At 37.0% G+C, this 25,198-nt stretch overlaps 2 protein-coding genes across 2 annotated transcripts in view; one reads left to right on the top strand and one right to left on the bottom strand.

Moving 5' to 3' along the window:
- Nucleotides 1-17,298, bottom strand: part of zfpm1 (zinc finger protein, FOG family member 1) — an 81,901-nt gene extending 64,603 nt beyond the window's left edge. The window contains exon 1 of the mRNA XM_055174097.2: nucleotides 16,844-17,298. Coding sequence (XP_055030072.2) covers nucleotides 16,844-16,883 — 40 coding nt within the window. The 5' untranslated portion in view covers nucleotides 16,884-17,298. The remainder of the gene's footprint in view (nucleotides 1-16,843) is intronic.
- Nucleotides 17,299-20,991: 3,693 nt separating this feature from the next.
- Nucleotides 20,992-24,690, top strand: LOC129419286 (fatty acyl-CoA hydrolase precursor, medium chain). The gene is made up of 12 exons (XM_073853638.1): nucleotides 20,992-21,149; nucleotides 21,367-21,505; nucleotides 21,731-21,864; nucleotides 21,976-22,129; nucleotides 22,313-22,414; nucleotides 22,506-22,607; nucleotides 22,709-22,849; nucleotides 23,036-23,110; nucleotides 23,295-23,436; nucleotides 23,517-23,666; nucleotides 23,846-23,918; nucleotides 24,469-24,690. Coding segments are annotated over exons 1-12 (1,380 nt in total). The 5' UTR covers nucleotides 20,992-21,147; the 3' UTR covers nucleotides 24,635-24,690.
- Nucleotides 24,691-25,198: the final 508 nt, after the last annotated feature.

Below are 25,198 nucleotides of genomic sequence, written 5' to 3'. Positions count from 1 at the left end.
CACTGAACTCTGAAACTTTATCAGCTCCGGAGCACGGCGCCATGGCCCCGGCCCGGCTCGCTTCAGCTCTCAGATAGGGCCGATAACACACTGATAGATTACAGCAGATTGTTTTACTTCAGGGGACACTGCTGCCTTTAATACTAATACTTAGACAAGACTTACTGCTGATGGAGGGAGGAGAGAGAGAAAGAGAGAGAGAGAGAGAGAGAGAGAGAGAGAGAGAGAGAGAGAGGGAAAGAGAGAGAACAAAGTGGAAAGGGCATAGAAGCCAATTGTGTGTATACGTGTGTGTGTGTGTGTGTGTGTGTGTGTGTGTGTGTGTGTGTGTGTGTGTGTGTGTGTGTGTGTGTGTAAGGGATACACACACAAGAAGATTCTTATCATTATGGGCTCAAACAGTAGTGCAGGTTTAAAATGACAGTTTTTGTAGAGATTATACATTCCTTTCACTCCACAATCTGATTTAATAATGCACAGTATCACAGAAACTCAAATGCCTCATATTGCTTTTGTGTGTGACTTTAAGTCTCAACATTAAGAAGTGTTGAAGTATGTTTCAGATTTTCAAGCTTAATCTAATATGTTCACGTGGTAAGAATTAGGCGAGATTTTGAAGATGTTATTGAGCTTACACCTTAATGTCTGCAGCTTAAGGACAGTTAGACATAAAAATATAATTTCATATAAAGTCTTTTTCTGATTATTCTTCATAGAGACTGCTGCTGCTCCATTACTGGAATACTGCATTTTTTTATCCACACCTGTCTATTTCTGTGATTTCATAGATATAGATTCACCTGTAAAATAAAACCACATCAAATGTGTAAAGTGAAGAGTAAAATGACAATAAAAATCATATTACTATTATACTGTACATTAGGGGTGTCACGATTCTCCAAATACTCTGTTCGATTACATTTTGGATTCTAAGGTCATAGTTCGATTCGATTCTCACTTTTTTTAAAAGGACAGGTTGCTATGCCATTTTTAGACTAGACTTTTATGAAATATAATATCTGACCTTGAACCCGGAGATGCCCTGACATGTTAGTTATGCTGCCAGTGGAAAAATGGTACACACACATACCTGATAAAACTAAACTTCCTGTCAGATGAACATTCCGGTCAGTACTTTGCACCTTAAAAACGCGCTTTTATTACCGTCAGACGAGATTGTGAGACTATACCCCAATAAGTCATGTTTAAATGCTGTTTTCATAGCTCTTAAGCAACTGAAATAAGTAGTTGTGAAACTTAAACAGATCTCAGTTCAGAGAAACGACCGCTCCTGTCACAGACGGCGCTCTGCTGTGCATGCGCGCGTGCTCTGATTAAGTTCAGTTAAAGGCGGGAGGCGCGTGCTGTTTTTTTGTTTCCCATGTAAAGAGCAGCTCGCGTTGTGTCTCCTGCATCTGCCATGCAAGCCAACCAGACGTGACATAGAAGCATGGCAGCATCGACGATTCCATTTTTTAATTTGAAGTTCGAGGTTGTGACTTAATTTCGATCCATTTTGATTTAAAATCGAAATCGTGACACCCTTAGTGTACATGTGTGTGCATAATCATATACTGTACACAGGTGGGCCACGTACACACTGTAAAATAAACAAGCATATACATGGACATTTTTGCACACACAACAGCCGGAGGCACAGGGAAAAAAAATTGAAGGCACAGCACCCAGGAGTTGGCTGATTCTGTTGGCAAAAACAATAAAAAGGGTCAGGTCTATTTATAAGAACTCCACATATAGGCTCCTGTTAGGATCATACATAACCTAACCATAAAAGTCAGACATACTTAATGGAGCTTTTCCATTGGATAGTCCGGCCCAGTAGAGTTCGGTTCGGCTCACTTTTGGAGTTTTTCCACTGTGTACGTTACCTAGTACCCAAAGCTTTTTTTAACTCATTCACCGCCATTGACGAGTTATCACGTAATTTATGAGTTCATATTTAACTAATAAATATGCCTTTCTGGACGAATTTCAAAGTGAAAGTGTAATACCGCTTTTATCCACCAGATGGCGCCAAACCGAATTTATCAAAAACGGAAGTTAAAAAAGATTTAATGATTTATTTTAACTGCCTTTATGTTTGATAGTCATTCTGAGTCTGATCTCTAACATAAATTCCTTTAAAAAAAAATTAAGCTTTTTGCTCAAAATGTTGTATTTTTGAAGAGAAATATCCATATTTCAGTGGTTAAATTAAGTAGAAAAAGTAAATATATAATGAAACGTTTTTTCCCCATTTTGTTTGTTTGATTGTTTGTTTATTGTTTGTTTGAAAGCAGGGGGTGTGTTCTTTAATTTGATATAATTTGTATGTTTATATATTTATAGAAAATAATTTTTCCTGCAAGGAATTTTGTGAAAATTTTGTTAAAATCACAAAAATGCAGGTGGGCAACTTTTCTCAAAAAGGCTGGCGATGAATGAGTTAAGTACCACCTTGGTTGATGTTCCAAGCGAGCCAATATGATACTAACATGTGACGTGTAAACACTGCAGATTACTGATTGGTCAGAAAGAATCGCCACTATCAGCCTCATTGCTAAATGTAAGATTTGCTTACCCTCGCACCAAGTGATGTGGACATCTGTGCATTGTTGTACAAGTTCCCAAACTCCCATTTAGCGGTGAAAAACATCCACATGTCGAGAATCAAGAAGGCCATTACATTGATATGCTCCGTTGCTCCCGTTTTAAGCCAGTAGAGCTCAAAACACAATGGAGAGGTCATCCTTAACCATAAAAGTCATAATTTAGGATACTTAACCATACAAAACACGAGACTCAGAGAAAGGCACCGTTCTATGACAAATAAATAAATAAAGAAAGAAACAAAACCTAACTACACAAACTACATCCAAGCACACAGCTAATCAAAAAAGCACCTATGTTTTAAAATGTATTTGAACTTAAAACACAACAAAAAAATAAACATTACTTGGGTAGTATATTATTACTGAGGCTTCCAAAATGATATACGAAACAGTACCAATAATATGTCTAACGTTTTATTCCTTCTCTTTTTCAACAACATCGATCCGATCAGCTGTTTTCAACAGCAAAGATCATTTAGTCAGCCATCTTTAACCACGTGTATTATCCAATCAGCTGACTTCAACAAAAGCGATCATCCAATCAGCCATCCTCAACCACAGGGATCAACCAATCAGCAGTCTTCAACAAAACAGACTCCTGTCACCCACTGCAACACGCCTGTCCACTGTGTTTTGCCTCTTTATTTGGGTCAGATTGAGGTTAGCCTTATCAGAGGCTAGCAGCTCTAAAAAATGCACAGAAGTGTGTATGCATGTGTGGGTCTGTGTGTGTGTGTGTGTGTGTGTGTGTGTGTGTGTGTGTGTGTGTGTGTGTGTGTGTGTATTATATGTAGGGGAGGGGGTTAGGAAAATGTCTGTCAGTTGAGAAACAACAGAAAGGGTTAAGTCAAGCCCAATCACTCACTTTCTGACTGAGATAGAAAGCAATAGACACACAAACTGATCTAGCCACACACACACAAAAAATAATAATCCAGAGAAACAACCATCTTCTAAAAAAATCTAATAGCCCCTTATATTCTTAATTTTTGCATCAACCGCTTTATCAGCAGGCCCCATGAATAATCCGTACGGTAATTTCTTTTCTTTCTTCCTTTCTGTTCCTGGCATTTTGGTAGAGCGAGATAAGGCATAAAAAACAACAGAAGGGCTAAGAGAGTGAAAAAGAGAGATAGATAACATTGATATCAACTCCTACACAACACAGTCATTCCCTTATCAGAGCTTTTTATCATGCTTTCGTTATTTTTTCTTTTTCGTCTTTGCTTCCACTCCCACTTCTTTGTAGACCAACTGAAAAAGGTCCACTGCCCTTAAAAAATCTAGGAAAGGTTTTGGTATCAAATTAACCTTATCCAGAGTTTTTCACAGGCCTGCTAATGTGAATAATTCAGCACGCGGTGACACGCGGCTGGAGAGATTGGGCGAGTGACGCAATGTCAGAGGAAGCATCAACATTTTGGGACTCGAGAGCATTTTAAACGAAGACTCGCATACTCAAATAATTGTTTTCCTGTTTAAATGTTAGTGGGGAAAAAGCAGAGGTGCTTCAGATGCAAACTAATAATTTCTGACTAACTCTCTCTCGTACACCCACAGAAAGTATAAAGGGCTCTCTAATCTATCAAGGTCAGTTACAGTGCCCTGAACAAATACTGCGTTGTTTAAGAGAGCAGTTTAAGTGAGCTCTCTATGTAAGCAGAGAACGGACGCTCAGACAGAAACATAGGAAGATAGAAGGACAGATAGGCAGTCAGACTGCGACCAAATAGTCACATTTTGCGACTAGATTTTGAGACAGTGTGAGCATTTTTTACAAGTACTTGCGCATGAGCAACCTGCAAATTTGGAATTTTTATTAGTTGTTATTTCATGTTAAAGTCTATTTATTATCAAAGTTTTAGCCAACTGTACCATAATTTGGGGGGAAAATGTAAAAATAGCATCAAAAAAGTCAAAAAATGACATGGTTTTAATGTATTTTTAACTAACGATTATTCTCTTAATCGATTAATCAAGCGATTATTTTTCGATTAATCGACTAATCCCAAAGGTTATGCAAACTGGACATATCAAATTGCCCCTTCCCAGCATGTGTATCAAAAAACACGTGTGGATTAACTTGTGTATGAGTTAACCAGTTCTTGTCATTAATGTAGTATAGATTAAATATGTTAGCTAAAATAGCGTTAAGAATAAACAAAAAAAAAACTATTATACGGTTACCTTTTCTGTGAAATACAAAAATAGAGATTTTTAAAGAACTGTTGCACAACTCTTGTCATAGCGTTCCTGTAGCTGAATTGGTAGAGCATTGCTTTAGCAGTGCCAAGGTTGTGGGTTCAATTCCCAGGGAATATATACGAATATAAAATGTATAGCTTAAATGCACTTTAAGTCGCTTTGAATAACATCTGTCAAATGCATGTAGGGCTGGGCGGTATGACAGTATATTCCGTTACCGCGAAATAAAATGTCAGACGTAACAGATCTTTCTATTCCGTCTATTCCGCGGAATGCAAATAAGTGGGCGTGGCTAACTCTGCCCTCCCGCATGTTAGACTGAGTGTGACAGAGAAACACGTAAAATAATTCACTCATAAAAAGTGAACGAGTTATTTGTGTAATTTTTATAATAAGTGCCAGTGAATCCACCGCGGGTCACGCAGCGAGACTCTCTTATATTTATAATATCTATATCTAGAGCTTCGTCTCTCATATACAGGTGTTTATCCTGTCTGTAGGTTTTTGCATATATTTATACCTGTTCATTTTACATATTGCATATGTTTAATGTAATGTTTGCATTAATACAAAATACAATGAAGGTATACTATAGCTTCAATAGTCTATAAAATTAATAACTCAATTATAAACAAGATTCTTATCAAGACTTAATCTGTTGTTATCTTCTGGGCATTTTCACTTTAACATTATTAACTTTAAATTGCTCATATTTTAAAACTGCGGTGAGCGTTTAGTTAAAAGCCATAGTGAGTGGCAAATTTCTGTACATTTTTATAATCAAAAAACAATATAAACTGAAAAACATGTATACCGTGAAACATACCGTTCCGTGAAATAAAATGACTCATTCCGTGAAATAGATTTTTGGTCATTCCGCCCACCCCTAAATGCATGAATGTAATAAATGTTATTTCACTAAGTTTTTTGGAATAAAGCTTTGCTAGCTTTGTTAGATGGTTTCATTTAATGGCAACACATTTTTCCACAGCCCTTTTCACACAGAGATTAGGCAAAATGCATCCGGGATTTGTCCGGGATCGTTTGATTTTTGGTTAATTCACACTGTCAATGCGTTAACACACATACCGTAAAGATCCCGTAAAGTCATGTGCATATTTAAAGTCCTGCACTTGGTAGGTTTTTCCACAGTGTCTGAAGTTTGCTAATTATCCGCGATTTCTCTATCGAGAAACCACCCACGTGCATTGTTGTTTATGACACGAACATAAGATGCGAGTGATGCGCTGTTCTGTCATGTTTGTGAATAATCTCAGCTTCAGCGCGAATAGTGACAAGCTCCCTGATCTTTGCTTCAGTCCATTTCTCGTAGTGAATGTTGATCTGCGTTTAAATCCCTGTGTCAAAGAACTAAACCATAACTTCTTGTTGCGTTGACACGTGCGTCCTGTTATGTGTTCCATAATTTTAGGGCAATGTTACAAGGTCCTCTTTACGGAAGCAATCCCAGACATGTTTGTGTTCACACAGAAGCCAATTTTACAATTTTTCTGGGACCAAAGTGCTGTGAATGGGGTTGAAGTTAATAACATTCAACTCAGTCCCTGACATCAGCAATGTGTTCTTCCCAGGAAGATCACAGGATAAGAGGAAAATTCCAACTGGAAGAAAGTTTACGACCAAATGAGTAAAAGAGACCCGTGAAAAAAAGAGAATAGCATTGAGGAGAGAAAAAGAAACAGCGAGTGTGAAAAAGACAGAGATGCCAATGACATGGTTTACTAAAACAAAGGACTAAATCAGTTCGATCAGTACAGTATCTGTATGAAACTATCAGTGATATAAATGCAGCCTGGAAGAGCATGTTATTGCAGATGGGAGGTCATGAGCAGTGATACAACTGCCTACGCACAGCATGGCAACTTCCTTTAGTTGCCGTGGGAAATCAGAGGTCATCCGGCTACTAGTGTTGTCATCCCTGCCCATTTCCACAGACACCATCAGTTGAGTTTTCCCCTGACGGACGGAGAAAGTGTTTAGGTGGTGCTTGTTTATGCAGATGTTGATGTGATTGTGCATTGTAGAGTGCCATTCGACAAGATTTCAAATGTAATAGTCCCCGAGAGGCACTTGAATGGAGTCATTCCCCATCTCCCCCCTCCACCCCTTCTAAAACTTTCTTATTAACCGCACCATCTCCCAATCTGCCCCCCAATCCACCGCTCTACTTCTCGAATAAACCTACAAAGAAAGAGAAATTAACGTAGGAGACGTTTTTCTCCCATCTGCCCGACTCCTTTTCTAGATAGCGGAGAAAGGAGTGAAAGAGAGAGAAAGATAGAGAAAAGGAGCAAAAGAGAAAGAGGCAGAAAAAAACATAATTTATCTGTGTATTATCAAGAAAGGCAGACACTTTAATCAGTCAGCTATGAAGTCAGTATTTCCATTCTTATCTGTTGCAGGAGTGGAAATGGAGAGCAGATAGTGTGCTGGGAGCCCATCGGTGGGCAGGAATGATAATGGGAGAGAGAGGGCTGGCTATTGGACCGCTGTGTCAGCTCTATCTGCACCCATTATCAAGGGCTTTATCGGCGCTGCCATCAGCCAAGCTGTAATGGGGCCAGTTCAACTTTCCACATTATCATACTGCTAAGACCTGGTTCAGTGAGGCTAGAGGTCTGACTGGAGACATGGACAGAGGGGGGGTGAGAGACAGAAAGAGGAGACGGTTGTTGGGGGGGTTGGGGTGGCGGTCTGCCGATATGGTACCGAGAGGGATAAAGATGGAGATAGAGAGAGCCTGAAATGAAAGGAACGAGAAAGTTGTATATGGATGAAGGAGGGGCTTATTTAAAAGGGTGGGATTAGGGTTGGGAGACTACATTTTGATTGACAGAAAAAAAAGAGACCGCAGCGGCAGTATGGGTAAAAGAGAAAAAGTCAAGAAGGGCATCATATGCATTAGACTTTTACCATAAAAGATTTAATACCACCAGTCTTATCAAATAAATATAATCATATCCATAACAATAATGTTTTCATTGTGATTGTCTAAAACGATAACACCCTATGGATTATGACCTTTGATAGGTGAGATTTCATTTTAGATTGTGTTAGAAGACGGATAGTGTGCACTGGAATTAATGCCAGACAAAGATTACACATTAAAAAAGCTGGTTGGCAGACACAGACCAAACAATAAATTCCTTAATGGCACATGATAGTGCTAACTGACCCATTTCCACATTTTATAAAACCCTCCTGACCTTCTTGCTAGGATTTAATAGGTGTTACATTACTCCACCAACTGTATATAACTTTATATATTTATAACTGTATATATAACTTTACAGATACACAAGGACATTCATAAAACATTAAATTCAAGTTTCTATGTTTGTTTTACTAATAAATGAGATTTATTAGATATGTTTATTGACAATAAATGTATTTATTATACATATAAATCCCAGAATTGTATCAAAAGTCATATATGGATTAATTAATATTTAAATTTGTCAATAAAATACAGTTTTATTGTTTACAGGCCAGCTATGGGTAGCAATTAACTTTGTTACTACTGTGAAGATAGGACTGTATATAGACCTTTACATTTGCACATTTAAAGGTGCCAAAGAATGCACTGAAATAATATGTTAAATTGTTCTCTGATATCTACATAAAAGGTATGTTTTAAATGTCCATTTGGGTGATTCTTACGAAATTAGACTTATGAGGTGCCATGACACATTTTGATAAAAAAAAAAGTAAATGCAAAGTAAGAGTATCAAAATAAGAAGCATACAGTTACAAACATCTCTTCATGTATTGTTTTGCACATGATTTCAAATGATATCATACAAACCAATTTTGTTGTTTTTTCAACATTTAAGGGGAAAATTTTCATTACCGCAATGTGTCCATGACTGGATTTGGGTTCTTTGACATTGAAATATTTATAATTTCAGTGCATGTTATACTATAAACATTTACAGTAAAGAAACATGTGGTATTTGGTGATCATTGGTAAATGTAGAGACAATAATAAGGAATATAAATGTGTGTCCAAAATGTGTCTCATCCTCCGCAACAATTTTCAATCATTGTTTAAGCCCTCAAGGAACTAACATTTAAAAAAAATTGTTGGAAGGTACATAATTGACAGATAAAAGTTGAAATTTTGTTTGTCATAGTACCTAGACAACTTTTTAGTTCTCATTACCGAAACATGAGTTTGTAAATGCATATATTTAATGTAATATCATGTTGTGGTAATGATAACTTTTTAATAATAATAATATAAAGAATGTAAATAATTTTAATCCTCTAAAAAAATCTGATGCTGGACACCTTCTAAGTCTGGATTTCATGAGAATCACCCATTTACATCCCAAGAAATGAAATGGTCTATTATTAGCTTATTTGAAAGGGTCATAAAAAATAATAATGTTTAGCTCTGCTCTGATTGGCTGTTTCACAGAGCAGCTCCTACAGTAGTAGAAGATACGGAATTTGAGGAATAATCAATTGTTTGGAGATTGTTAATGGACGTTTCTGAGTTGTAAGTATGTGTTGTTTCGGTATGGACCTGCAAAACTGTAACATCAATTGTAGAACTTCAGCCTAAACTCCAGCATTAACTAGCATATAGCGCTTACTTGAAGTCACAACTTTGTTTTTAGCATTGTAAAAACATTGTACTTAATTAAATGTGTAATTTAATGATGGGGCGTACATCATGACTGTAACGTCACAGTTGGTGTTATGTTGAGATTGGCTGGTTTTCCAGCAGTCTTTTTGCATGCACAAGGTTTACATCAGAAATCAGAATGAGGAAACAATTTTGTTTGAGGCTCACGAGTCACAATATGTTATTACCATGTACAAAACTCTTCTTATTCATCTACGCCTAGGTAAATACAGTTTTCCATTCTACAGCACCTTTAAGCAATTATGTTTTAGAATCTGTTAAATGTATTGCATGTATTAGTCAAACCTAATGCATATACAGACACCCAAAGTAACATGTATTATACAGTTTATCTGCACATTATGTACAAACAAGATCACGCAGGCCAATCAGGACTGATGACTCACATGGCCTACAAGCTGACCAATCCTTAAGGCCAATTCATGCCACACACACACACCTCACAAACAAAAGTTGGAGGAGATGGAGAGATGGTCTACCTTCTTATTCTACAGCCAAGTGGAGTGTGTGAGTGTGGAAAGTGGAGCCGCTATGGTCTAGACCACCTCTGTTCAAGGGTTGCTCCCTAGAGGCGGTCTAACCTCTCCTCTTTCTGGGGCCTTTGTCCCAGCTGCCCTTATGTTCTTATCTCTTCTCTTTCCACCTCTCCTTATGAAACATGCCCGCTGTTCCTTTCCCACAAGAGCTTTCCGCCTGGCATACAGTATAACACCCAAACTCTCTCCATGGTGAGTAACAAAGATCCTGTCTTCATAAGTAAATTGTGTTCCTTAGCATTATCTTTCACATTGTAGTTTATGGTAAGGAGGATGACCAAAACTATTTTGTTTGTCTGTCGGTTGTTTTACTGTAACTCAGGAAGAGGCAAAGGTCATGAGAATGCACATCATGTATAGATTAAATGTAGTGTAAATCAGTAGATAAAAGTGCCTGCCAAATGCACAAATGTAAATAAAAAAAAACAAAGTGAGATATAAGTGAAACAACTCTTAGTGTAATGTATGTTTGCCCACAAATTATACATTACACTTAAGGACAGAAACTCACCTGTATGGCCATAGGAACGTTGACCTACAGATTTGATCTACCACTTTATGGATAAGGCAATGCACACAGCTGAAATGTTAGCGTAAAATCCCCTCGGATATCTCTTACGATCCATTTAACGAAAAAACAGCGCATTGTGTCACTCTTGAACTTTATGGTCTTATTTAGCACTACATCAAACTGATGGCCCACACCCCCAACCACGCCAATTAAGAACTTCAAATACAGAACATGACATCAAACCTCACCATGGAAATCATTCGATCTAATCGACAGTGTTAGCATGATCCACATCAAAAATGGCTCATCCACATCGGACAAATTATCATATCTATATTCTCCTTAAAAAGCAAGTCATTAACTCTCCAAAAGCACAAAAAACTCTATTATGCCAGCCTACTGGAAAAAATTCTCCCTTCTGTGATGGCAAATCTTACCTCTATCATAAACGGCACATAGAAAATAACTCCTCTCCATAAGATTCTTTGTGATAACAGTGCATTAAAAGATTACGGCCTTGTTCCTATCTTGTTTTTAATTGCATTGGGGCCAGAGGCTACGTGGATCCTTAATAACGCATTAATATTACGCTATTTCACTGCTCTGCAAACACACACAACTGCAGCTGCAGCTGCGTTTAGGAGTTTCTGCATGCCTGGCAAGGATGCAGCTGGTGGGGTTAAAGGGTCTTGTGCAACTTCTGTGGCACCGATCTGAGCTGCTAAGAAATATGGCCCACCGACTGTTTATACAGATAAATCCTGACAGCAAAGTTCAACATGACTTCATTTCTGAAGTGTGATTTACATACACATAACGGAAGATCTGTTAAATAAATTGTGGTTCACTTGATAGCTGCTGTGTGGCACGCAAACGATGCACAACTGCAATGACAAAAGATTATCTTGAATTTCCCCTTGACAAAGCGGCCTCGGTTTATAATCTGACTCACGTGAATCTGGCACATTATAGTTGGGGCTGAATTTTTTGGCTAAGGCTTAAAGACGAGGGCAAAACCTTAAGACCACAGACCTCATTTGTACATATAATTTCTTTCATTATTTATCATTTTCTATTTACAAGTACTGTAACTATCACTATTACTAATACTGTGGCTGGTTAAGGAGAGGTGTGCTTTAACGTGCCAAAACACAACCACTTAGCAACCAATTTCAGCCACATACCAATACCCTGGCAACCATTCAATACATCCTAAATTAATATAAAGTTTTACGCAGGCAGGCAGCTCTTACATTTCTTCAGAGAATGTAATTTTTTTTTTTTTTGGGTTAATATTTTTAACCCAATGCTGTGTAAATATTATACAGAACACATGTTGGGCTATAAACAAACCTATGCTGTCTTGTTGTTGCCCCAACTATGAGTTGAAACAATGTGTTCTGTCCAATATTTACCCATTATTGGGTTAAATAACCCAGCAAAATTTAGAGTGTTTTATTTCAAATAAAAAAATAGAGTCTAACATCCAATTATGCGCTAATTTTTAAAAGTTTCTTTGCTTTTTAATTTAAATGAATTTTTGTATGATCTTAGATCATGCAATAGGGAGCATAAACTTCACTTTCATGTGAACACACAAGAACTATTGCCCAAAAGCCAATGTTTTTATTTGTAATATATTATACTTTTAGCTTTAGAAGACACTTATTAACCCCTTAAAGTCCCAATGTACCATGGGTGAAACATTGCATTCTTTGACAGTAAACTTTATCACATACAACAACTCAAAAACAAAAGGCTAAACATGTCACATATCTTTGGAAAGCTGAGATTCTTGTGATTCGAATGATGTAAACCGTTTAAAGATACAATCAACACACAGCAGGTACTTTTTAGGCACCAGTGGCATTACAAAGACAAGAAAAGTTGGCATATTTTTTCTGATGGAATGTTTTTGGTTGAACTATTTCCTTCATTTTACATGGAATCGTATAAATGTAGTTGGTTTTACATTCCAGCTTTTTGTCGCCCGTTAAAACAAAGGAAGAGGGAGAATTTAAGAGTGCTAATAAGTCAATGAGGGTTAAGTTATCATAACTCACTTTGACTTCCCTTTGCGCACACATTTGAAAAGTACAATAATTCATCAAAACAAAAAGCTTTTTTTCTTTCACCCTGGCAACCGCCAGTTACTTCCTATACAGTAAATTCAAAGCTACAGTTACAGCTTTATGACATCATTTTTAAGGCCGCACAAAACATGCCGTCTCAGCCAATCAGGAGAGTTTGTGCACTGAACCAATCAGCTTTATTAACCATAATAAACCATAAAAAACAAATATTAAAAAAAATAAAACGCATCCTATAGCTATGCACATTCAATTTCAGAAAGCACAATATTTAGAGGCATGCAAGTTAGAAACAAGAAGTTTCAAGTTGATAATTGAATATCCAAAAATCCTTACATGAACACATGAAGAGCTCAGATGCAAAACCCTCTAAGTCTGTCTGACATGTTTTCTTGTTTATTAGACTCCTGATAAAATCTGCCAACAAGCCAGAATGCATATTTCTAAGCTGATTTGAAGTGAAAGTATTTGATGAATGTATAATGCCGAGAGCATTCCATTATCTAATTTTTGACGGAGGTGGCGTTTAACACCTTTTGCATCTGAGCTATTGGATGTCTGTTTGTTTGCTAAGAAACTTCTCATCCTAAAAGAGGATATATCTAAAAGCATTGTATAAGCAAATACTGCCATCAAGTTTAAAATCTGTAGTCAGTATCATAAATCTGAACATACATGTTTTTCAGGTCAGAGCTTATTTAATCAGTTTAAAATATTTAAAGATGTTCAACACAGTTATCTGCTAAATTTTGGCAAATGGAATTATTCTACAACCCTTACATTTTTCTCATATCTAGAAGCACAACAAGAGATATCATTAAATAATGAATAAAACAGGACAGACTTTAGGTCCTTAATGGCCTTGCTTTAAAGTTGATCAGATTATAGAAGCATTGATTATTTTGTTTAGTTTGATCTATTTTATAAAAGCTGTCCTTGACTTTGCACTATAAAAAAAAAACGGTATAACTTTTTCACAGAGTGCACCCACTATCATTTAGCATCTAATATCTTGCAGCAAATCAACATTTCAGCCACGCTGCTGACGCCACAACCTTGTTTCCTTTTGCACGACTGAATACTTTGTTTTTCACTGTTTTTCACCAAAATGCACTGCACAGATTATCATCACAGAACAAAAAAAAAAAAGAAAAGTCTGTACCTCAATGGTATCGAACACAAAATCTACAGTGAGTAATATGTGGAATTAGTTTTAATTTAATTAATCAACTACAATGGTTGTTAAGAGGAAGAACAGGGGCGGGAACAAAAGGCAAAAAAAAATGCATTCACACCTATCATCTAATTATACAACAACATTAATCACATTAGGGCTGGAACTGATTGCCAGGGTCCAGGGCCCTGCTGTTTTTACGTGTAGCTTTGTTATTGCAGCAAAGCTCCTGCCTGCTCTGGGCTGATAACAACTCTTATCGCACTTGGCAATCTCTATCTGTACCGGAGATCAGGCCCCAGGCTTTATCAAAAGTTCACATCAAGCTAAAAGCAGAACAAAGAAGGAAAACGCAAGCAAAAAACCACCAACTGTGTACATGTGTGTGCGCGAATGTGTGAAAATATGTGCACACAGGCCTGTGATCTTTCATTCTGTGCAATGTTTCGGGCCGACTATTAAACAAACCCTCGGGTCAAATGACCCCGAGAAGCAAAGCCTGACAGCATCAAACCTCTGAGAAGAGTTTCAACAAAAACAGGAAGAGATCCCATCAGTTGTCCACACTTTCAAAAGTGCAACCCTAAGGAGGTGGTTACTTAAACAAGTGCATTGTCTGGAGAGTGGCGGCCCCTGCTTCGCAAACACCCCCTTGACGCCAAATTCTGGGACCTCATGAATCATTCACGCTGACCTCTGTGCAGTTTGAATGACGTCACTCTAAGCAGAACTGCTGTTATCGCTGGGAATCTCGTCTTTGGTATCTCTCAACATCTCAACGGCTGCCTTATCGCCCCCCACAATCTCACTGAGGCAGCTGCTTTTAAAACTCAGAATACATCCATCTACCATTTCTGTATTCCTGGCTCTCTCTCCCCCGCTCTTATCAGCCGTGCCATCCTACTCTCCCCTTATCTGCCTTTCTCTCTTTTTTTTTTAAACTTATCTAGAGATACACCCAGCCAGTCCCAAACAACAACAACACAAACATGACAAAGATGAGAACGCTTCAGCCAAGTGTAATTATAATCCCAACTCCCCATCGCCCCCACCGCTCGCGCTATCTGCTGAAAGATCGCCGGCTCGCCTATCTTGTCTCCCATCTCAACCGCCAAAATGTAAGCCCTGGGATGTGGCCCCACCAGGCCGAGAGCTTATCTGTGCATCAGGGAGGGATGGATAATCTATCGGAGCGATCTTCACCAATGGGAGAGTGAAGCACAAAAGACACACAAAAATATTTCCTGTCAACACATACTTGCATGATAATGGATACTTTATTTAGAAGGGCCAGGAGTGTAATACTTCCAGTAAAAGTGTAACAAAACATTTATTACACACAGCCTGACGTCTACATATGCAAAAAGACAAGGCGGATAAGGCGGACGATGTGGCGTTTCTATGCCTTACGGATTCTGGTACTGGTGCGGGATGGGGGCGGCTCCACCTTTCTTTCATGCGTTTGAAGTTTGTAAAGATGTCTTGGTGTCAACAAATCTAACGTTGAATCTGAGATGCTTTTTCAACATCTTCATTATAGTAATGGGACGTCAATGGGGGACACATGGAGCTGTTTCCATGCATACTTTTTTATCTTCATGGGGTTCGACATTTAAAGGACAGATAAGACATGTTTATCCTGAATTGTTTTAAACATCAACTATGAAGTCACTATGCACGGTTGACTTGTCAACACCTACGCCTTAAGTAGCAACTCTGGTTCTGGCAATCACAGCTGTCACAAGGTGAGAAAATAAGAAGTCCTCCATAAAGCAGAGATGTGAGATAAGACAGAGATATTTCGATTAAAATTAGGACTTCGTGGGTCATCGGGCCATTGGCATTACTGCCCAATACATTCAAATAACTTTCCAGCCACTTAAATAAACCTTTATACCTCTGTGGCATATGCTAATGCTGTCTTATCACACAATTTTTCTATTCTATTCGAGAGTCGCTTTCTGCCTTTGAATCACATTAATATTTATTTTTTGAGAAGCCCTTTCAAACTCAACCTTCAAGATATTGCTACCGTGCTTATCACCAGAAAGCATCTTTGCTAGATGAAGAACTGAAACAGGGGCTGGCACCAGAGCAAAACGACTTTTCAGCACTGTTGGCTCTTTTGAACGAAAGAGAGAAAGACACAGAGAGAGAGAGAGAGAGTTGTAGAAGTCAAGGAATTTATTTTTTGCTTCATAAATGATATCTATCTACAACAAAATGTACGTTTTCACGCATTTGCTTGTTTATATGTATGGCTAGCAAACATAAATAATGTAACATAGAGATGTCTGGTTTGAAAGGTGCCTGAACCTTATAGAGTTAAAATGGATTGATGAAAGAAAAAGATCCAATTGTAATCCACTATCTGCAGAAGAGATCAGTCGGGTGCCTTATCAGACGCCTCATCTCTGGAAAGAGAAGTGAAAAGACTCGGTGCAGCCACAGACAGAAAACAAATAAAAGATCCAATTTTAATCCTTATCTCGACTGGGATCGGATCGTTGTTTATCTGAGCTCATATCGTCCTTTTCAGAGAACAGTGACGTTTCCACAACAGTATTAAACAGGAAGCCACGGCTACACTTCGGCTAGGAACAAGTAAAAACACTTTATAGAAAAAATTAATAAAACTTATTTTAACTTGTTTACTATACATAACTGAAAACTGAAGCGCGAGTCAACGGCGCGTGAATGTATGAGCGCGTTCCTGAAGCTACGGGTTACTATGGCAATTCTAACAAAACGTAAATACCGTAACTTAACGTAACATTGTTGAATATCATCTACTGTCCGAGCTGCATAAAACTATTAAAACAGAATGATAGTTTAAACCGAGCGATCTCCCACCGTCAACATGTCATTTGTCTTGTGTTAACACAAGATCTTGTCAGTTTCCACGAAAATGTTCAATGGCATGACAACGCGTGCTCGTTAAAGAAACCCGTCAAAGTGTCGCATGAGCCATGTCGTGCACTTTTTACATCGTGTCACCATTCACAGCGACAGCACCTGGAATATTAAAACTTTATATGCTTACGTTTGATCTGCCTGGGTTTGCTCTGTTTTCTTCGGGACATGCTTATTCCGTCGTTCCTCCTGAGCTTGCGGCAAAAGCGATCAGTCCACCGGGTCGACTAGCAGCGGCACCACTGGATCACAGCTCTCCCCCCGTCCGGAGACACCCGCATGACCTGTACTTTGATATTAAGAGCCGAAACAGCTACCTGTGGCCGAGCCTTACTTTTCGACGTCTTCTCAGACAAGCGATCTATCCTCTCCGTTTGTCACGTGCGCGGTATCTCATAGACTCTGACGATTTAGCCCTGACAACGCATATGCTGCTAACTGAAATGAAATCTGTAGTTTTAAATGATTTGTTTATTTCTACTTCGTTGAAGCACAGCGATAGAGCACTGCTCTCAACGGATCTCGATCGACACATGAAACAGCGGTGCTGATATGTTATGACACGCCTCCGTCACGCCCCTTGCGTATGATGCCATGCCGCACGCGCTCTTCACTGAGACCGCGCACTGAGATGTAGCCTACTACTATCGTTGCATTTTCACTAATGCAAAGCATGGAATTAATATTAAAATATAATATTTGTGATGGGCATGTGTGAAAAATGCTTAACATAAATAAAAATAATTATCAAACATAATGTTTGATGAAGTGCGTTGATGTGCCTAATACATAATAAATCAGTATAATAAATATTTTAGATATTTAATATTAACTGATTTTTTTTTCAATTTACTTTTATTGTTTTGCTGAGGCAACATATTTCGTCTCGTGCAGAGATAACGCAAAAGTTAGTCATTTTAAATGTTTCATTGGCAGAAATCCACTGTAACATCATCAATATGTCACAGTATTAGCAAAAAATCATGAATAATTCTGACTGGGTAGCAAATTATTATCATACAGGTATTTATGTATTTACAAGTACATTTACCATACAGCACAAAAGCTGTGATCTCCAAAAAAACTCACTGTCTCCATCTAGTGACCAACGAAAATATCATCTTATCTTTACAGTTCAGGCCACACTGGTTGCATTGCATTACAAGGGGCATTCTTCTCGGACCGCGAAATTTGAATATGAATCAAGTACATCAACCATGTGGGATATCAAGCATCAAGTATGTTGTGGTAGAGGAACCTGAATAAACAATGCTTACATTTCTTTGTTTTGCTACATGGTTTATTACAGTTTGTTTGCGGTGGTTATATTGCATCTGAATGCTTGCCCTTCATTATCTTGTAGGGACATTATTATCATTTATTTTATAAATAATTAAGTCATGAAATTAGGTGGAAAAAACTGGCACTGATTAAAATCTACAATAATGGAAAAGGCATTTGATTTATTAACTTTAACTTAACTTTATACTTTATTAGTCCAATCACTGGGAAATTTGTCTTGGACATTGTGCAAGTCAGTACATATGGATTGTAATACATCATATTGGTCATTCTACGGAAATGTCAATTTTTCTGTCCCTAGCCTTTACAGAAACATTACACTTGAAAAACACTTTAGGGTTACAATTTTTATATTTTAAAATAAAACAACATGTTATTTGAACAATTACACCTTCTTGAGCCATCAATTTTTATTAATTAATTAGAATTCCAAGCACCACAGAAGTGCTAGTCCCCACAGTCATGTACAGAGGAAAAATGCTTTATTTTGAGATCAAAAACAGTGTTTTCTTACATTTAAAATACAGTAATGTGTCCATAACTATCAAATATATGATGTAAACTATATTAAAAAAACAAAATGCTAAATAAATATTATAAAATATATAATGAAAGTAGTGGTCCCCTGGATCGAGTTGTGTCACTGGTGTTACCGTTGAACAAAAAAGCTCTTATTTTTTAAAATCAAAATCACACTGATGACATCACTTGACTTCCTTCTTTCAATTTTCTGGAGATCTATGAAGAGAAGCCAATGGTAAGTCCACTGTCTCTTTTCAGTTATCAGAAATCTTCTCATTTATCTCATGATTTCATATGAAGCTTTTAGTTTAAGTCACTGGTATGACCTCATTAACTGTTTGGGAATTGCAAAAAGCTAGAATACAAATGGATTAAACTACTTAATTTAGTGAGTATACAATGATTGACCTCATGTGGTTGGATACTTTTCAGCAGTAATTTTGTAAAATGCAGTTATCATGAAAACTCTGTTACTTACTCTGTTTTTTTATTCCACATTTAATAAAATATTTCACATGTGACATGATGATGATATTAAATTCTTTGAATTCTGTTACACTTAAGAATTAAGCTTTAAAGCTGAATTTTTTTTATAAACACCTTTAATATTGCTAAAGAAGTAAGGTAACACCAGTGACAAAAAACATGGTGTATGCAGTCTTTAAGTACATGCACACAAAAAATAAAAATCATTATGATTAAGCTGTCATTTATGTGTACTCATAAAGTCAAAGAGTAATCTAATAATGTGGTAATAATAAGTTTAATTGTTAGAAAAAGAAATCAATTTAAAAACATCTTGCCATACCAAAAGTGAACGTTTAAAAACATCTTGCCATACCAAAAGTGAATGTTTCTGTAGAATGACCCATATATTAAAAACAAATGATAAAATCAAAAAATATGAAAATGAATACATAAAAGACACAATGGCAGTTCACAGTGTTTTGTCTCTTTTTAAAGCTTTGATTGCAGTGGGAACAAATTAATTTTTATGTCGATTAGACCTGCAAGACAGATTTAACTGAATTAAAAACAAAGCTTTGATACACCTATTAAAACGGAAAGGTAATATAATAATTATTATACCACGGGCCTGTTGAATGCTTTACTCTGATTGTCTGAGAAATGTTCCATGGATGTTGATTATTTTTCTGTAAACCGCACACCTATGCGGTGTAAAGCATTGCCTAAATAGCACCAAAAGCGGTTCACTGGCTCATAATCAATAGGTGAACCATTTTAAGTGCTATATAGCACCTATGTAGCACCTGTGTACCTGTGTAGAACCCTATAGTGCTATATAGAACCATATTTGGTGCTATAGTGGTGCTATATCACCCCCGTATGGTTCTTCATAGGTGCTTTATAGGTGCTATATATTCTTATAATTCAATGGCCCGTTGTCAATTATTCCTTACTTATTGTGATGTTATGGTTGTGAAGTTTAAGCAGGATTAGACCTTTAATATATAATGTGTTTTTAAATCTGTATGTATAAGCTATAGTAAAGTTAATAAATTATTTACATTCAAATATATGTAAACTGATACTATAGCATTTATATCACATTTTAGAAGCATCTTACCAGCAGCTCTCGGTTGAATAAAGGTACTTGTAAATAATTCGAGGCTGCCATAAGCATTGTAGCAAACACTTCAAAATTTGTACAGAGTAGGCCTACAGCCGGGGCCAAAAGTTTTGAGAATGACACAAATATTCATTTTCACAAAATCTGCTGCTTCATTGCTTTGAAATCTTTTTGTTTGTTTCTTTGAAGTTACTATGATATATTGAAGTTTAATATATTTGTTTAATATATCAAAGGTAAATTGTTTGCATTTCTGTTTAAATCTCAGTAATGTATGTTAAAATATTTTTGTTTACAATATTAACAGTTTACAGTAATACGTGGGAGTGAGTTCAATGTTTCACTGAATGGAGTTTGCTCTGCAGATTGTGTACACAGAAAACAGTTTTGTTTTTGGGTTGTGAGGGGTTAGGTTAAAGGGCGATGTTTTGTAAGTTACCCTGCGTGATTGTTTTTTTAAGGTCTTCTTTCATTTGAGCGATCAGTCTGTTAGTAGTATTTCACTGAGTAACAGCTATGTTAAAAACAGTTTTGCTTGGCACTGGTCCCTGTTTGGACTGCACTTACAGAGACAGGCAAGTATTGAAATTTATGTTATTTTTTTAAATAACAGTGTTTGGCTTTGGTCTTGGTTTTACAGTTTGGTGGTAAATAATCTCACACACCTGGAAAACAACAAATGATTGAGAAAACTATTTTGACATCTCAATCATTTAATGCACATCTACATTTAGGCATTTAGCACAGACATTTTTATCAAAAGGCAGCAACTTTCAAAAAGGATCCAATCATGATTAACAAAATAAATCATTTCATTATGTGCAGACACCGGGCCAGTGGTCGTTCTGAAGCATGGCAGTGTACGTGGGCAATATACGAAAGTTAAAGGATCTGATAAAGTGGTTGAGAAATACATAGGGATCCCTTATGCCCAACCACCTGTTGGCCCTCTCCGCCTGGCTGCACCTAAACCTGTAGAGGGATGGAAAGGCATAAGAGATGCAACCCAACACCCTGCCATGTGATTATGTCTATATATATGATATCTATAGATATACACCTGTATACTATTATACTGCAGTACAGAATAAATTCAGCTAAATTACTTTAGATTATTATTCTTGAGTTCATGTTTGGTGCACTTATACCATTGCATTTAGGTCATGTTAACAATCATTTAAAATAACTCAATCTTATTAATTTTATTTAAACTCAAATTTTATCTTGTGGCAATATAGGTGCCTTCAAGACATAAACATATCCGCTATGATTGCAAAAGCCATGTCTTTGGATTTCATCTCCCCTGGAGTTTCAGAGGACTGTTTGTATCTAAATGTTTTCACTCCTTCTCAAAGATCAGAATCAGAAAAACTCCCAGTGAGTACAGAAGAATGACTTCTCTCTGTGTAGTATTTTTTTTACATGTTTACCACCTGTTAAAATATGCCGACTTATAACCTAGAAGGCACAAGGCAGCACTTTGTAAAAACACACACTGTTTGCTTTCAATGTATTTTGTAACCATACAGTTAGCTTGTGTTTAATTATTAGCTCCCCAAACCTCTCCAACAAAATCCTTAACAGATCTATGCAAACCAACAGGTCATGGTTTGGATTCATGGAGGAGGGTTAGTCATGGGTGGAACTGCCATATATGATGGATCCTCATTGGCAGCTTATGAGAACATAGTTGTGGTTGCCATTCAGTACCGACTTGGAATCTTAGGATTCTTCAGGTATTTATCTATAATAAAGAGGGTTTGAATTAACAAACATTTCTAAAAGAGGTCATGCAATTTGGACTTTTTAAAAATATTTAAAAAAAAATTTGTGCTTTCTGATTGAAGCACAGGAGATCAGCATGCAAAGGGAAACTGGGGCTTCCTAGACCAGATTGCATCTTTACAGTGGGTACAACAAAACATTGAGAGTTTTGGAGGGGATCCACAATCTGTTACCATAGCTGGGGAATCTGCAGGTGGTATTAGTACCTCTTTGCTGGTGAGACACATCACATTCTTTAAATTGTTTGCATCATTCATGCAGTAAACTGTGACTGTGGTTGGTCATGTAACCTTTAATATAAAAAGTGCACACATTTTCTAAGGCAACTTTTATTTTTTGTTAACGCAATATAAGGGTTTTACAAAAGGATTTATTCAACAGAAATCTTTTGTTCTGCTGACATTGTCTCCCATGGCCAAGGGTTTGTTTCATCGGGCAGTCTTTCAGAGTGGAGTTGCAACCTTGACAGATTTCTCCGTCAATCCTTTGGTGTCTGCCAAGGTAGATAGAAAAATACAACAGTAAATGTGTGTTTTATTAAATAATCTAATGTATCATTTTAATTGAAAAGTTTGTTTATGATCTGTTTTAGACAGTGGCAAATGTTACTGAGTGTGACTTCGAATCTACTGAACTGCTGGTCAAATGTTTAATGGAACTGACTGAGACACAGATCATTAATGCAACAATCAAGGTAGTTCATCTTTGTAAAAGAATTTAGGTGCTTACGCTAAAGCACTACATTGCTTGTTATAAAAACAGGAATTATTTTCCAAAAATAATTGAATTTCTTAGCACAAAGCTTTCCTAGGAGCGACAGTTGATGGGGAATTCCTTAAAGATACAGCAGAGAAGTTGCTGAAAAGCAAAGACATTCAGAAAGTTCCAGTTCTTCTGGGTGTAACAAACCATGAATTTGGATGGTTACTCGCTTTGGTAAGCAATGATGTTTGCATGGAATTGTAGCCTAATAAGCGAAAGCACGTTAGTTTGAACAAACAGAATTATAAAATCATTATTAACATAACATTTTTGATTACTACACCATATAATAAACATTTCTATCACTTGACCCAAGCAAAACTCATAGGCTACTGTATGTTTTACTCAATTTTGTTTCAGGCTTTTACTCCACCAGGATGGGAGAAAGGAATGAACAGAGAAACAGCAAAAGCAGTGTTAAACCTGTTCAACCCAGTAAATGTTTTTGTTTTTTCTTCCGTATTTATTTAAAAAATATATATATTCTTAAATATTCCAGAATTTGAATACTTGGATAGGTTCTTTGGATAAGTGGAGGTGTGCTAGGGTTTGTCTCCCTCCAGTGGGCAAAGCACAAATATAGTAAATAGCTGTCTATGTGTCATCTTTTTTTCTGTAGGTATCAGGGGCCAATGAAATCATAATAGATAGATATTTAAAAGACGCTAAAACTCCGGAGGACATTCGCGATGCATATACTGAAATGATGGGAGATGTTTTTATGGTGATCCGCGTCTTGAAAACTGCAGATTACCATAGAGGTTGGTTGCAAAGGCTGTACAGCCAGCAAGGGTTTATTATTGATACATCTTTTTGATTATCCTTTGTCATATATTCACAGATGCTGGGGTGCCTGTGTATTTGTATGAGTTCCAGCATGGGCTAAGTCTATTTAAAAAACAAACACCTAGCTTTGTAAAGGCTGACCACGCTGACGATCTTGCATTTGTGTTTGGGGCTTGCTTCTTGAATGACCTTCCCAAAGCCTTAGGTATGCTGCGGAGATCCTAAACATGCATAGAGACTTATGGAGAATTATACTGGACTGGTAACTTTAAAGAATAACCACTGAATAAGTTTGAATAACCTTACCGAATAACTTTAAAAACTAAGTTCACAAATGTATTTGCGGCAGTGTTTGTGGCAATCTTTATTCTTCATCATCCACAGGCACACCCACCGAGGAGGAAAACCAACTATGCAGAACAGTCATGGCATACTGGGCTAATTTTATTCGTAGTGGGTGAGTTAAGCTATATATCAGATTGTACATGGACACCTCAGCTATACTATTGTATCAAATCTGTTTAGCAGCTATGAAGATTTAATTAGGGTCCTTAAACTTGCCAGACCTTACACCCAAAACATTTTCAGTAAACAAGCATCAAGTCTTTTTTTAAACATATGGCTTCAAAAGGCTTACAATATAGCAAATATCCCTTAAGATAATAACTTAAAGGCTGATTAGGGTTTGAACATTAGGGTTTGTTAGTTCCTTTAGTCATTTGAATTACATAATGCACCATTCATTTTCAAATGCATTCATCAATGCTGATGATCACAAGAGCTCCTAATCTGGCAATTCAGTACTGTATGGGACTTTATCAGTTTAAAAAACAGAACAGTAAAACATTAACAAACATTACAAAAAGAATGAATTTACTAAAGAGCTTAGAAAACAAAAAACGTGTTTGATCTGTCTGTGCCAGTTCTGCAAAGGTCAATCAAATTGATCAAATAATGACTTTCTATAATGAGATTGTTTAAATAATGACTTTGTTGTTTTGTTAAAGCTCACCAAATGGACCTGGAGTGGTGCACTGGCCTGTGTATGACCAGTCTAAAAAATACATGAACCTGGGATTAAAGCAGTCAGAAGGTCAAGATTTGAAAAAGGACACACTGCACTTTTTTAATGTGGAGTTACCTCAAAAGCTTGCTGCGCTCCACACAGCCTGAGTCATTACACTTATAAACATGTAGCTAAGCTTCCACAATAGATATATCTAAATCACTTTAATTTTTGTTGCTATTGCAGTTATTTCTATATTTGCTTACATGGATGCCTGTTAGCTAAAAGTAAAAAGCTTTGCAGCAGAGATGCCTAAAGTCTTAAATGTATGCCTAAAATATAAGTTTTAGCTTGCTTAGCGTAATTTTGGTCACTGTATAATTCACATACCTAATTTTGTGTTATTGAATAGTTTTGGATAATGTGGAAAATAGCTGGATGTAAAATATAAACAAATTTGTGCTTAATAAACATTTATAAAGCACATGTTTCAACTTTTCTTCTCAATCTAACAAAATACACATTATTTAGATACATCAGCAAAAGAGTAAAACATTATGTAAACAGCGAAAATGCGCAGTACACTGTCACGTTTTACAGAAGTGACGTCACTGGGTCCCCTTCCAACGCTGCTGATGTTGTGCCCATGCGCACACTTCGACTGGTTACAGCAGCCTGGAAAGCGCAATGCACTGAAGAAACGAAGCTTTACCTGGATCATCCATGCAATG

The sequence above is a fragment of the Misgurnus anguillicaudatus genome, chromosome 15 (genome assembly GCF_027580225.2).
Source record: "Misgurnus anguillicaudatus chromosome 15, ASM2758022v2, whole genome shotgun sequence".
NCBI lineage: Eukaryota > Metazoa > Chordata > Actinopteri > Cypriniformes > Cobitidae > Misgurnus > Misgurnus anguillicaudatus.
The sequence above is the reverse complement of the archived record's forward strand: the minus strand, read 5'-3'. Positions and strand labels throughout refer to the sequence as shown.

What these genes read in the sequence shown, in the direction of transcription:
- LOC129419286 (XM_073853638.1), top strand. An exon ending in ATCCTTTGGTGTCTGCCAAG is followed by an intron (nt 22,415 to 22,505) that starts GTAGATAGAAAA and finishes GATCTGTTTTAG; the next exon opens with ACAGTGGCAAATGTTACTGA. An exon ending in TGTTAAACCTGTTCAACCCA is followed by an intron (nt 23,111 to 23,294) that starts GTAAATGTTTTT and finishes TTTTTTCTGTAG; the next exon opens with GTATCAGGGGCCAATGAAAT.